Genomic DNA, 12148 nt, shown 5'->3' on the forward strand with positions numbered 1-12148 from the left:
TAGTTGAAAGCAAACCTCTGGAATGTCTCTGTGCATACACAGAAGCGCTTTAGACACTTGCACACAGCTCTTTAGATCCCGAAACAAAATGAGATGAATCCTCAAATGTTTTATCTTTCTTAACTGCCATTCAGTTTCTAAATCTGGAAAACTCATTTGATGGAAAGGATTATGTATGTGGGAGAATGCTGCAGTTCCTGATGGAGAGTCCAAAATGTGAAGAGAATCTGGATCTTCGGTCCTTTCACTTGCTGGAGATGTTGCTGTATAGAGTTCACCTAAGCCTTTTTACTGGGAAATATCAAAATGCTGTTGCGTTATTCCAGGTACTTGCTTATGTATGTCATGTTATGGTGGTTACGGTATATTTTCATCAAAGTGATTTTTGGCTTTGGCATCCATTGCTGTTTTGTCCTATATCTAGTTTGAAGGCAATGTCCCTGCTGCCCTATTCAGTAGCAAATGAGAGCAGTTTCACACGGACCAAAGTGTGCTTCCCTACAGTTATGAAAATATGCTTGTAAATATATAAGATTACAAAATCTCCACCATTTTTACTGGGTGTTCTAGGGAGCAGGGACTTCAGTAGTCTTTACTACTGTCTGTGATTAAATGTTCCTCTGTCACATGGCCTACCAGTGTAATATATGACTGTTGCATACAGTTTTCAACATTTGTGTCTTCTGCCATCTCAGTTCTTGTAGAAAGTTTTAACTGCAAATTTATTTATTTCACAACATTTATATGCTGCTTAATTGTAATAAAACCTTAAAGCGTTTTTTTAAGAAAATGTGAGTCTTGGATACAGAACAAATGCTCCTACTTATAAGATTTCTTATAGGGAAATTTCTAAAACCTGGAATTCCCCAATTGTGACCATGGGATCTGTTTAGTGAAACAAAACATTCAAGCTTGATTGCTAGAATATATTTCTATGACTAGGCATAATATTGCAAGGCTGCCCATTATTTAAGCTGTCAGATTTAATCATCATATAACTGTCTTCTCCGCAGAATGCACTGAAGTCAGAAAGTGAACCAGTTTTGGTACAACATCTCACCATAAGTGACCGCTGCTTAGCTTGGTTATCCTATATACATCTGATAGAGTTTGGCGATCTCCCCATCAAGTTCTATGATCCTGCCAATAGCAACCCTTCAAAAATAATGAAGAAGGAGCCTTTTTTAATACCTTGGAAAACAATTGAAGATGTGAAAGCCGATCCTGATACTTTGTTAGCTGTGTTTGAAGGTGAGGTTACCCATTTAAATTCAGCTGTGGTTTATTTATTGAATTAATATTGATAGAATATCTAAAATAATTGTGCTATGGTTACGTATGCAGTGGACTTTTGCTTTTCGATGTGTAGTCTCTTGTGGTCTTCACTGATTCAGAGGCAGTTTGCTTATGTTTAGCATATATAGGAGAAGCCATGACTTCTATCCTTACAAGTCATCTGGGACCAATCCCATGGAGCTTGCTTCTGAGTAGAATCCATGTATTTTGCAGCAAGACAGTTTATTGTAGTGGATCGTGCAGACTGGCTTGAGAATTTCTTCCTATAGGTTTAAAAAACGTAATGTTTGCAGCATTGTTAGCCATACAAACTGCAGCGTGAAGAACGGCAGGCTGATTGGGGTGAGCTGTTGAATGGATGCTGAGAGGCCCTTCATCTTGAAGTTTAGCATGTTGTTGTGGGAAGTTCCTTCTCCCCTCGCTTAAATGCACCAGCAGATAGATTTAAAGCAGTGTTTCCCAGCCTTGGGTCTCCAGCTGTTTTCGGACTAGAATTTCCATCATCCCTGACCACTGGTTTTGCTAGCTAGGGATGATGGGAGTTGTAGTCCAAAAACAGCTGGAGACCCAAGGCTGGGAAACACTGGTTTAAAGGAAAGGGCCCTTTAGTTTGCTTTTTAGCAAGCAGCTGGGTGAAGGGCCTCCCCCTCCTTCCAAAGGGGGGAGGGCTTGGGTGAGCTGTGGAAGGATAGGTGTGTGTGTGTGAGAGAGAGAGAGAGAGAGAGAGAGAGAGAAGGGATAAAGGGAGGGGGGTTAGTCAAGAATGTGGGAAGGGCAAAAGGGGCTTGTGAGCGCAGCAAGCAGGGAAGGCAGTAGTAAATAATAGTAAGAGGAATTTGTTTACAATAAGTAACTGAACTAAGAGACAGCTTCCTACTGTGATCCTGCATGTTCAGTAATGCACATGTATGTACACAAAGGAAATACTTCAAATGTTCATAAAAAAATGCTTTGGGAATAATCAGTGACTGGCTTTGTTGCTTTCTTCATGAAATAACTCAGATATTATTTTTAGTTGGTATTTTTGTAATGGGATCTGAAAACTTAAGTTTGTCAGCTTGGATAATTTACATCTTCATCTCTTAAAGAAACTCTGAAATTCTTTCATACCTAACTAAAGCACAATGACTGAAATGAAATGCATGACTACATTGTCTCCCCATCCCCCCTAAAAAAAACCCCAAATACAGGTGTATTTATACATTCTTATAAGCGTTTTCTGTGGTAAAGCTTTGTATTTGTGAATGTGTAATCTTACTTGATGTTTGCTTGTTTTTAGATGCCATCCAGTCATGCACCAGTGAGGATTCTGCAGCTGATGAAAGAGTAGTTCTCTGTCTTCCACTATATAGAAACATGGTCATTTTGCAGCAGCTGTTAGAAAGGTAAGTCACTTGCAAAATTGCTATTTTTTATATGCTGTGTTAAGCATTATGGGTTATATTCAACTAGGTTTTACTCAGAGTAGAAACACTATAATTGCTGCAAGTTAGCCAAGGCAATTAATTTAAATGGGTCTCCTCTGAGTAAAATTTAGTTGAATACAATCCTTTGTACAAAAATGCATGGTGAGTGACAATTTCCCATTTTTCTGGTATTAACACAGATGAATATAGCAGCACTAAGAAAGGAGGTTCATGCCTAATGTTATGATTAAAAAAGAATAGGTAATAGGAAAGAGTGTAATAGTTCACAAGGTTGTCTTGGAAGTTCTTCTTCTAGGTCACTGTCTTTTTTTAAATAAGATAAGTAATTGCTGTTTTTCACTGTTTTCATTCAAGGTGGGAAGCTGCTATTGAGCTTTGTAAATCACTCTTGAAACTAAACCCCATTGACTGTCGTCTGCTAGAAGCACTAGTTGGTTTGTACTTGCGGACTGGCCAGATGGAAAAAGCATGTGACGTGTGGCTTACAGCATTTGAGAAAAACCCTCAAAATGCCCAGGTTTTCTACTTTATGTGCAAATTCTTCATTCTGCAGGTAAAACACCAATGACTTTATTCAGCTTTTTATAACAGGTTGGAGAGAGAACCAAGTTTATTTAATACAAAATGGTGACATTCAGAGTACATTACAGTGAAAGGATTTGACCAGGAGTTTGATTTTCAGACTTTAAGCAGCTGAGTTTTTGTTTTGCCTAAAGTTGTTGTTGCCCACAAATGCTTTAAAAAAAAAAAAAAAGCTGGAATGTGAATCTGAAGGGAGTGGTTTATTGGACGATGTAGAACAGCCTTCTTCAGATGATTGGGACTCAACTGTTATCGGCTCCAGCTTGGGTTGGTGAGAGCTGTAGAGGAAAACATCCGGTTGGGGCACGCTGGCCTTAGAATGTGACACAGATGTTGCAACAGTCATGTGAGACTCTTTATCCTTCTTTTGTAACGTGCAAAAGGGTGAGCTGATGCATCTAACCTATGGAGAGATCAAAAAGTTCATCCTTGAATGTTAATCATTTGAAGCACTGCAGAAAATTTAGGTAGCATTCTGCTTTTGGGTAATGTCTGCCCACCATCTGCATTAATGGTTTTGAAAGAGCCATTAAAATGTATTATGCAGAAGTTTGATTTGTTCTTCACATTTTGTAACTTTAGTCCAATGTCACTTACTCTCTCATGACAGAATAGATCAGATAGTATTCCTCCACTGTTGCAAGCCTTCGTTGCAGCATTCTTTGAGTGTGTGACTCGAGACAACAGTCCTGTGGATCTGTTACGGTAAGTCTGGCAAGCAAACTAATCATTCCATGCTGCTATGAGCTCGGTTTATGTAATGCGTCGCTCGGTTCCATTTATAAAATTTCTGTATGGTTACTGGTAAAAACGCTAATGTTACACATTGCCATTTTGCCACAAACCTTAGTTGCTTGCAGAACGTTATGGCGATGCTGTCCTTAGATTTCGCAGTACAGTGAAAAGCAATTCACATGTTACTTTGTCAGTTTGTGTGTTGAGTGTAAGGCAGCTAGTGCTTGTGATATAAAAGTAGACAAATACTTTTAGAAAAGTGGTGCACAGCTAAGTCGAGAGAGGCTATTCTTTCTTGAGATATTCTTCCAGAATCTTTTAGCACCCTGTAATTATTGGCACAAACCCTATTTACATATGAGGTAGCCAGGTTAAGTAGCTGAAACTGATGCTGCAAACAGGAAAATACATTTCTGCAACACCTCAAGCTTTTGAAATAAGCCTTGCAGCACCCTAAATTGGGGTTGTTATGGGAGCCTATGTTACCTTATGAGTTTCTGTAACTTAATGAAAACACTCCATTTGAGATAAAAAGTGTGTTAGTGGGTTGCACATAATGCAAGGCTTCTTTATTTGCCATGTTTATATAGGTATGTATATGTCCATACACTTAAAATACAAGTTTTGAAAGGAAAACAAGCAAATAAGCATATACCGTAATAATTGCACAATTTTCAAAAAAATACATCAGATTATGACTATATTTTAAATAAATGTTAATATTTTAATTCAGAATATCATGAATAAACAAATAAGGAAAACACAGGGGGGGGAACCCAACATAGTTAATATATTTAATATAGTCAATAAGGGGAAGGTATTTATATATTGATAATATTTTGCTTAAGAGACAGTATTTTATTATTATTAAAATTGGTATACCGCCGTATACCTGCAGGTGTCAGGGCGGATCACACATTTTTGCATGTTCTCATAAGATTGTGAAAGGATTATAACAAAGCCTTCTTCAGACATCTCTTTAAAAGCATATTAAGCATAGCTTAAATACATTTCTTTGGTATCTCCTTCACTGTTTTGTTTTCACTTGGAATCAAACTAGATACCACAATAATCCTTGGCGCAAGGGAATGCAGAAAATCATGATTTTGAAACGCAGCTATGCTCTACGCTACAGATGGGAAAACTAGACAAGCGGCTACCGTTTTCAGTGGCTGCCGTACGCTTCTTCCAAATTCTAGTCTGGCTCTTACTCGCTTGGAGATACACATAGGTGGTGTGTCCACTCTTTGCTCAGATTGCTTCAGGTTAGGATTGTTTCGGTGTAGTGAACATTTGTCACACTGAATAAGGACTCTTTGTTCTAGATATTTTTTGAATTTCCCAATGCCAATTGAATTCACACCGCCTATGTACAAGGGAAGCTTTACAGAAGAGCTTTTAAACCAGCAAATTCCTTACTTGTGGCAAATATACTGGTGAGTGTTTCCAAAGTCTGATAATTTTTTTAATATTGCAACACTTTTTAAGTAGGGAACTACAGATTGTTGAGGAGGCAGCTAATCTCGTGTTATATATAATAAGAGCAAATATAAGGAGTGCCATGGTTGTCCTAGTTTCTGCCAGTATCCTTTAGGATTTTGGTATTTCTGTCATGAACATACACCATGCACTGCTTTGCTTGCCCTTTCTTATTCCTATTTAGCTTTGCAGTTTGGTGTTACAAACATCTGTTGTGATTTTTTTTTACTTAAAACACCATGAAGTTGGCTGTGTTTAAGTTTAAAATCAGAAGACAGATGTGCTGCTTGAGCCCTGTATCCCACACTTTAGTTTTGAATTATATATAAATGGAAGAGAGAACTTCTTAGAAGTACTTAGACAGCTGCCAAAATCCCTTTCTTCAAGTGCTTAGATTCATAAAGTGTAAGGAATTTCTACTAAAATGCTCCCATCATCTGCATTGTTGGCCGCAGTATTTTTCTTGCAGACATTCAGTCAAAAAGAGATGAAGAGCTGTTTTGCTGACTTACATTAACTACATTAATTTCAATATTAATTATTGCCTGTTAACCACTGTGAAGAGTTAGTGTTGAAACACTTTTAAAACTAGGAAACATTTTGTACCTCTGATCATTTTTTTGGCTTACACTTGCGTATAATGTCAAGCTTCTCCATTGCCCTTTTCTTTCACAAAAGGCATGTAACAGTTTCAGAAAAGCTAACGCTGTTTTCTTTCAATGAAAAATAGCTTATACCAGTCTCTTCATGGAAGTTCTGGAGATGCAGTGGATGCTTATGAGGCAGCTCTGGGAGCAGTTATGCAAGAGGAAATAGTTCAGCAGATTTGGATAGAGTAAGTTTAAATGATGAGACCTTATAACTGTAAAAGTAATGCATTTGGAAGTGTTAACACCTGTGTTTCTCTCTTTTTCAGTTACCTTGTTTTCATCAATGGCAAGGTTGTCAGATCTAACAATCAAGTTCAAGAATTCAAGCTTTTTACAGATCTTGTGAACAGATGTCTTGTTACAGTCCCCACCCGTTACCCTATTCCATTTAGCACCGCTGATTACTGGACCAACTATGAATTCCACAACAAGGTATAAGTATTTTGGTAATTCAGATACAGGACTCTGTATATAAAACACATTATGCTGAAATACATGTAGGTATTTTGTTCAACACAGTGCGCTAAAATACCAGTCCTGTAAAGGAAATGAGAACTGAACACATATACAAAAGCCCCTTACTGCTGAGTGTGTGTGCACATCCGTGCAGTGGCTAAATTTGTAGAGTATCAACTTCTCTAAAATGTTTTGTAGGCTGGGGATTGGTGAACTGTAGAAGCCTAGTGTTGCTGTATAGAGAAAGGTTGTCTGTCACACTTTACTTTTGGAGCTGACCTCCTTTGGGTTCCTTAGGCTGCTTGGAGATCATCCTTGGCTGACACCTCTGAAATGCTGTGTCAGCTGGTGTTGTCTCTTCCACCAGCTCTCCCTACTTTTTGAAGGACTCCAGCACTTGCTCCAGCATTTGCTGGAAAAGTGCAAATTCCCCTGTGTTCTTCTTGCTGTGGTTCATCTCTGGGGCCACTGGTACCTGGAAGAGCTGTTTGTAGATGCTGCTACTAACTCAGTGCCACTCTCTTCGTCATCAAACTCAAGAGAGAGCGCACATCAGTGTTGGATTTGTGAACAAAGCAGGCAGCTTGAATGACCTAACTTCTTGAAAATTAACCTTTACAGGTTATTTTCTTTTATCTGAGTTGTATTCCGAAGTCTCAGCATTCCAAAGCATTGGAAAGATTTTGCTCTACCATGCCTGCTAATCCTGGACTTGCATTCAGGTAAGAGAATATCGGCGGAAGCATTTAGAAGCAAGTACCTGTTTTTCCCGATGCCCTTTAAAAAATTTACTTGCCATCTTCTAAGCTGGATGGCTGAGTGGGGCTTTCTTTGAAGAAGAAAAAAACAATTCACAAAGATTAGATCTGGAAATAAGTAGTCTAGAGCAGTGTTTCCCAACCTTGGGTCTCCAGCTGTATTTGAACTACAATTCCCATCATCCCTGACCACTGGTCCTGCTAACTGGATGATGGGAGTTATAATCCAAAAACAGCTTGGAGACTCAGGTTTGGGAAACCCTGGTATAGAGCAAAGAGAACCAATACTTAATATGATTTCTAAGCCTTCCTACAATAATACTTGTAACAAAAAAACCCAAGGAGAGGAATTTAGTGTTGCTCTAAGGCAGAGCTTTCCAAACTGAAAACACTCCTCCTGGGGCTAGAAAGGGTTAATTTGCTAGTAAAACTGAATTACTAAACGTTGCATCCACGAGGTAAAATAAAAGGCATTACCCAAACCAAGTTTTTCTCTTACGGACCAAAACTTTGGCTTTATAGTGTGGAATGTGATGCTGAGGTACGAGTATTATGGGTTGCTCCAAGATTCACCTGTAGAAATTAATAGACCTGCAGAAATGTAGCATAAAGAGATTTCTTGTGGGTGATTTAAACCTGTCCAACAGTTGTGGCTTGTTCCAAATCTCTCCCGGAAAATGCCATTTTGTATCGGTGCTCAGAATCTCCGATTGTTCACACTCTCCCATGTTAAGAGCACTCCTGCCCATTTTTGGCATTTTGCGATCCCTTCATGGCCTTAGAGAAGTCACTTTAACAATGTGAATAATATTTGTGCGTGGTTTTATTTTATTTTTTTAATCTTGAAGAATACTTTTGCCTTTCTGCATAATCACGGTTATAAATGTTGTCTGCTCCACGAATCTGCCTGCCTTTAAAAGTAAAGAAAGTTCACTGTTACGAAGATTTGTAACATCTGTGTGAAAGGACCTGCAGAGAAGCGTTAAGTGAAAAGTGGAAGTTCAGCTGGGTCTTTGGGACATGGGACATAATAAATGTGGTGGAATTACTGTGTCACAACATGATGCATGTCTAAAAAGTGTGTCACCAACATGAAAAATTTGGAAAGCCTTTCTCTAAGGTGATCATTACATTGGGGCAAGCATGTTGGTTTGCCAGATAGAACAGTCTCCCCTCCCCCCCCGGTATTACGTCTGGGTGTTTGTGAGACTCATTCTTAGACCAAGTATTCTACAGTAGGTTTATAAGAACACTATTGAGTGATAAGGTGTACTTAGTTTTTCACACTTGGGTTCTCCATTTGGGCTTTATTTTTGTTAAATAAACCATGGTATGATATGATGTCCTGATGTGTACAGTCACAACAGAGAGTGTACTTTCTTTTTCCAATAACTGTACTCTCACTTGCACCTCTTCTCTCCCCCCCCCCCACCCCGTTCAAGCTTTTAAAAGAGCTTAGTATTACTGCTTTACATTCTTATTCAGCCCTGCATGTTTCCCTTTGCTCCTTTGTTACTGCAGGCTGCTTCAACAACACTGGGAAGAGAGCAATGTCCAGATTCTGAAACTACAAGCCAAGATGTTTACATATAATATCCCAACATGCCTGGCCATCTGGAAAATGTAATTCAACAGTCATACACCTGTTAACATAGATTTTTTTTTTTTTTTAATGTTTGCTTCATAAAGCTACATTTGAAGTAGGCCTTCAAATTTGGTTTTATGCTAGAAAGGTTTTTCATTATTGCAGTCTTTCCACAAACTTTGGTTTAGACAGATTCCTGGCACTAATGTCGTAAAATGAGGACTGTTGCTTCCCATACAAAAAATATTTCAGAAGTAAGTATGCCTTGTGTGTCTAAGTAAGGAAAATGTGTTGATGAATTTTATTGTTGCTGCTTTGGAATGTTTACCATTAAATTATTGACTTCTGTTTCCCTCCTCCTTTCTACCCTCCCCTTTATATATCATAATAGCAATATCCAGTGGTGATGAACTGATCATTGTCTGCAGTGTTTGTACATAATGGGAACAACTGAAATGTCTTGCTCATGTAAGATTGTTTATGAAATGGATCTTTTTTGTCTCTTCACTATAGATTATCATCATTGGGAGTTAGTCTGTTACTTTCCAGGACTTTTATAGTTCCATCCCATACTCAGTGTTCTTCCCATAAAGATATTCGGTATTTTGCAAAAAAATAAGTCATTTTTATTTCTTCCCTTCAGAGCCATTGCTGCTGAGTGCTTTCTAAAGGGACAGAGAGAGGTATGTAAGAAAAGCTTATTGAAATAACCAGTTGCAAAGATACTTAACTAGCCTCACCCCTGGGTTTAATGAACTAGTCTACACCTTAAAAAAAATAAGCTTGAGGAGAGTGTTCTTGCTAAGCTAGCTTTAGAGTAAGAGGTCTGCACCTTATAAATTGTGTCTGTTATCAAATGAAGGCAAGGAGGAAGAAAGGTTCTGGCTAAGTCTTTTTTCCTTTTAGGTTAATTCTGTCAGGGGCTCGATGTGCTAGAGCCAGACTTGGTTGAAACACAGACTTTTTGCATTCCTGCAGCTTTCAAACACAGTAGTTTGCCAACACAAGGACACTTAGGATGTTAATTTAACATACTTAATTCTTCCCACTTGGTCACATAATGCTCATTTACTATGCAATCCTGTACATGTCAGAAGCAAAACCTGATTATTTGAATGAGGCTTAGGTCCCAAATAGCTGTCTCCTTCCCTACAAACTAGATAAGTGTCCAAGGAGTGGCAATTTATTTGGCAGTCCCTGAGCTACAGAAGTGTGTCTGACATCTTCATTCTGTAATTTTTCACATGCTGATGAAGGCACACCTCTTTACTCTGTCCTTTGACGCCTAAGATATATATTTGGGACCTATCTTGTTCCCTTCAGTATAATCAGTTTTTTTAGCGGATGTCAATACTGTATTTTTATGTAGTTACACCATGGGTCCTCACTGTGAAGGGTGGATAAGAAATCAGAACAATTAATTACTCAGTAAGTGGGTGTAGGATTGCAGAGCCTTTACATAACAAAAGCTTAAATCCAACAAAGAAGTCTTCAGTGATCAGTACAAACTTTTGAATATATGGCACACAGAAACTTGTTGAAACCAATTCAGTCAATTTGAAATAGGCACAGACAGGACTCTCCTAACTTGCTTCTAAGCATTTACGATGTGATCCTCAGGCTTCCATGTCTCCTCTACAGCCTTAAAACTAAGCACTTTTTGAAGAATGTAAAGCTCTTAAATCTAGCAGTAGCCCTCAAGCATTTCCCTGCCATAGCTTCACCATTCCTAACCTGCGTTACAGGCACATAAGACAGAAAAAGTGCATGATACGCAACAAACGTAAGTTTTGTTGGGATAACATTAGATTGATTCTTGTCTCTTCTTTACAGGTCCATCACTTATATCAGAGAGCCTTTCAGAAGCTACCTCTTTGCGCAACCCTGTGGAAAGATGTAATGTTTTCTCCTTATGTTTCCGTTTAAGGTTTCATTTCAATTTTCTGCATATCCCATGTCCATTGATGTGGTGATATTCCAGCTCTGGCTAAATCTTATGTCTGCTTCACCATCTCTTACAGCAGCTCCTGTTTGAAGCATCAGGAGGAGGTAAAACTGATAACCTGAGAAAACTAGTTTCCAAGTGCCAAGAGGTTGGAGTCAGCCTAGATGAGCTTTTAAATTTAAACACTTACAGAACAGAAAGCACGAATCGCTGAACACTGGGTGCAGTCAGTGCTAAGTCCTATTAAATGCCAAAATCATTTGAATGATTCTCCAGGCTGATCTCTGGCTTTAGGCCTCTGAAAAGCAGATGCGCAAAGCTGAGCATATCAAGTCTCTCTCTGGCCTGCTTTCCTTGAACCTGGAAACAATTGACATGATCGCCTCCTTGGATAAATGAATGTCCTCTATGGCCTGCTTCTGGCCCTGCCAGACTCTCATAACATCATGTACGTAAGTATAGCTCATCCCAATGACAGACTTTAAATGTGTTAATTTTTATATTTTATTTTCGATTTTTCATTTTCTTTTGTGCGGTTCCCGATTTCACTTGACGCTCGCACTGATGCCTGAGAGATCTGTGTTTGGGGCTAATAATACGGGCTGAGTTTACAGCAAAAACAATCGGTCCACTTTGTTTTCCTCCCAACCCCAACCCCCACCCTCTTTCCCAATTCCTTTTTGTTTCGTTTTGGAGATTCGTTTTCATTGCAGGATATAAAAACAAAAGCAGCCGCTCTTAAGGAAAGTAACTGCCATGGCCACAAGTATGCTTTTTGCACTTGAAGGCTCAATGAGGGTGGTTTCCTGCCCTTTCTGCATTCTGGACTTGTGGCAGAGACTTAAACTTGAAGATTAAAGATACAGTTGCAATTGCCAGTGCATCAGAACCTAAGAGTGGTCAATTTATTATGTGCAATTTTTTGTAAAGAAATTTTAATTTATAATAAAAGTTTAACAGTTAATAATATTGAACTGATTTGTATTAAAATACTACTCTGTAGTATTGCCATTGTTTATACAAAGATATTTTGAATATAAGTTTTAAAAAAATCTCCTGTTTCCATTGTCTTTAATTAAGCTGGTGCAAATGTGGGGGTCAGTTGGTTTTGCTTGTCAATACATGCACAATAACTGTAGGCCACTGGACACATTTCCCATGAATTTCCCCCCATTGATAGGAGCATTGATGGTTAAAATTAAAAACAAATACACTGGAGAACCGGAGCTAACTCT

General features: G+C 38.6%; 1 protein-coding gene across 5 annotated transcripts in view; it reads left to right on the plus strand.

Annotated features, from left to right (window-relative positions):
- Positions 1–11918, plus strand: part of ZFC3H1 (zinc finger C3H1-type containing) — a 34532-nt gene extending 22614 nt beyond the window's left edge. For 2 of the 5 annotated variants that reach the window (XM_079993788.1, XM_079993789.1), the window contains exons 23-35: positions 135–326; positions 1014–1251; positions 2576–2681; positions 3078–3276; positions 3916–4010; positions 5366–5476; positions 6250–6354; positions 6436–6601; positions 7247–7347; positions 8905–9006; positions 9612–9651; positions 10802–10864; positions 10990–11918. In XM_079993788.1, coding sequence (XP_079849914.1) covers positions 135–326; positions 1014–1251; positions 2576–2681; positions 3078–3276; positions 3916–4010; positions 5366–5476; positions 6250–6354; positions 6436–6601; positions 7247–7347; positions 8905–9006; positions 9612–9651; positions 10802–10864; positions 10990–11127 — 1656 coding nt within the window. In that variant the 3' untranslated portion in view covers positions 11128–11918. Of the gene's footprint in view, positions 1–134; positions 327–1013; positions 1252–2575; positions 2682–3077; positions 3277–3915; positions 4011–5365; positions 5477–6249; positions 6355–6435; positions 6602–7246; positions 7348–8904; positions 9007–9359; positions 9652–10801 lie in introns of all 5 variants that reach the window. The other 3 variants (XR_013843154.1, XR_013843155.1, XR_013843153.1) reach the window with 3 other exon arrangements.
- The last annotated feature ends 230 nt before the right edge of the window (positions 11919–12148 follow it).

This window comes from Podarcis cretensis (genome assembly GCF_951804945.1).
Source record: "Podarcis cretensis genome assembly, chromosome: 10".
In the NCBI taxonomy this organism is placed as follows: domain Eukaryota; kingdom Metazoa; phylum Chordata; class Lepidosauria; order Squamata; family Lacertidae; genus Podarcis; species Podarcis cretensis.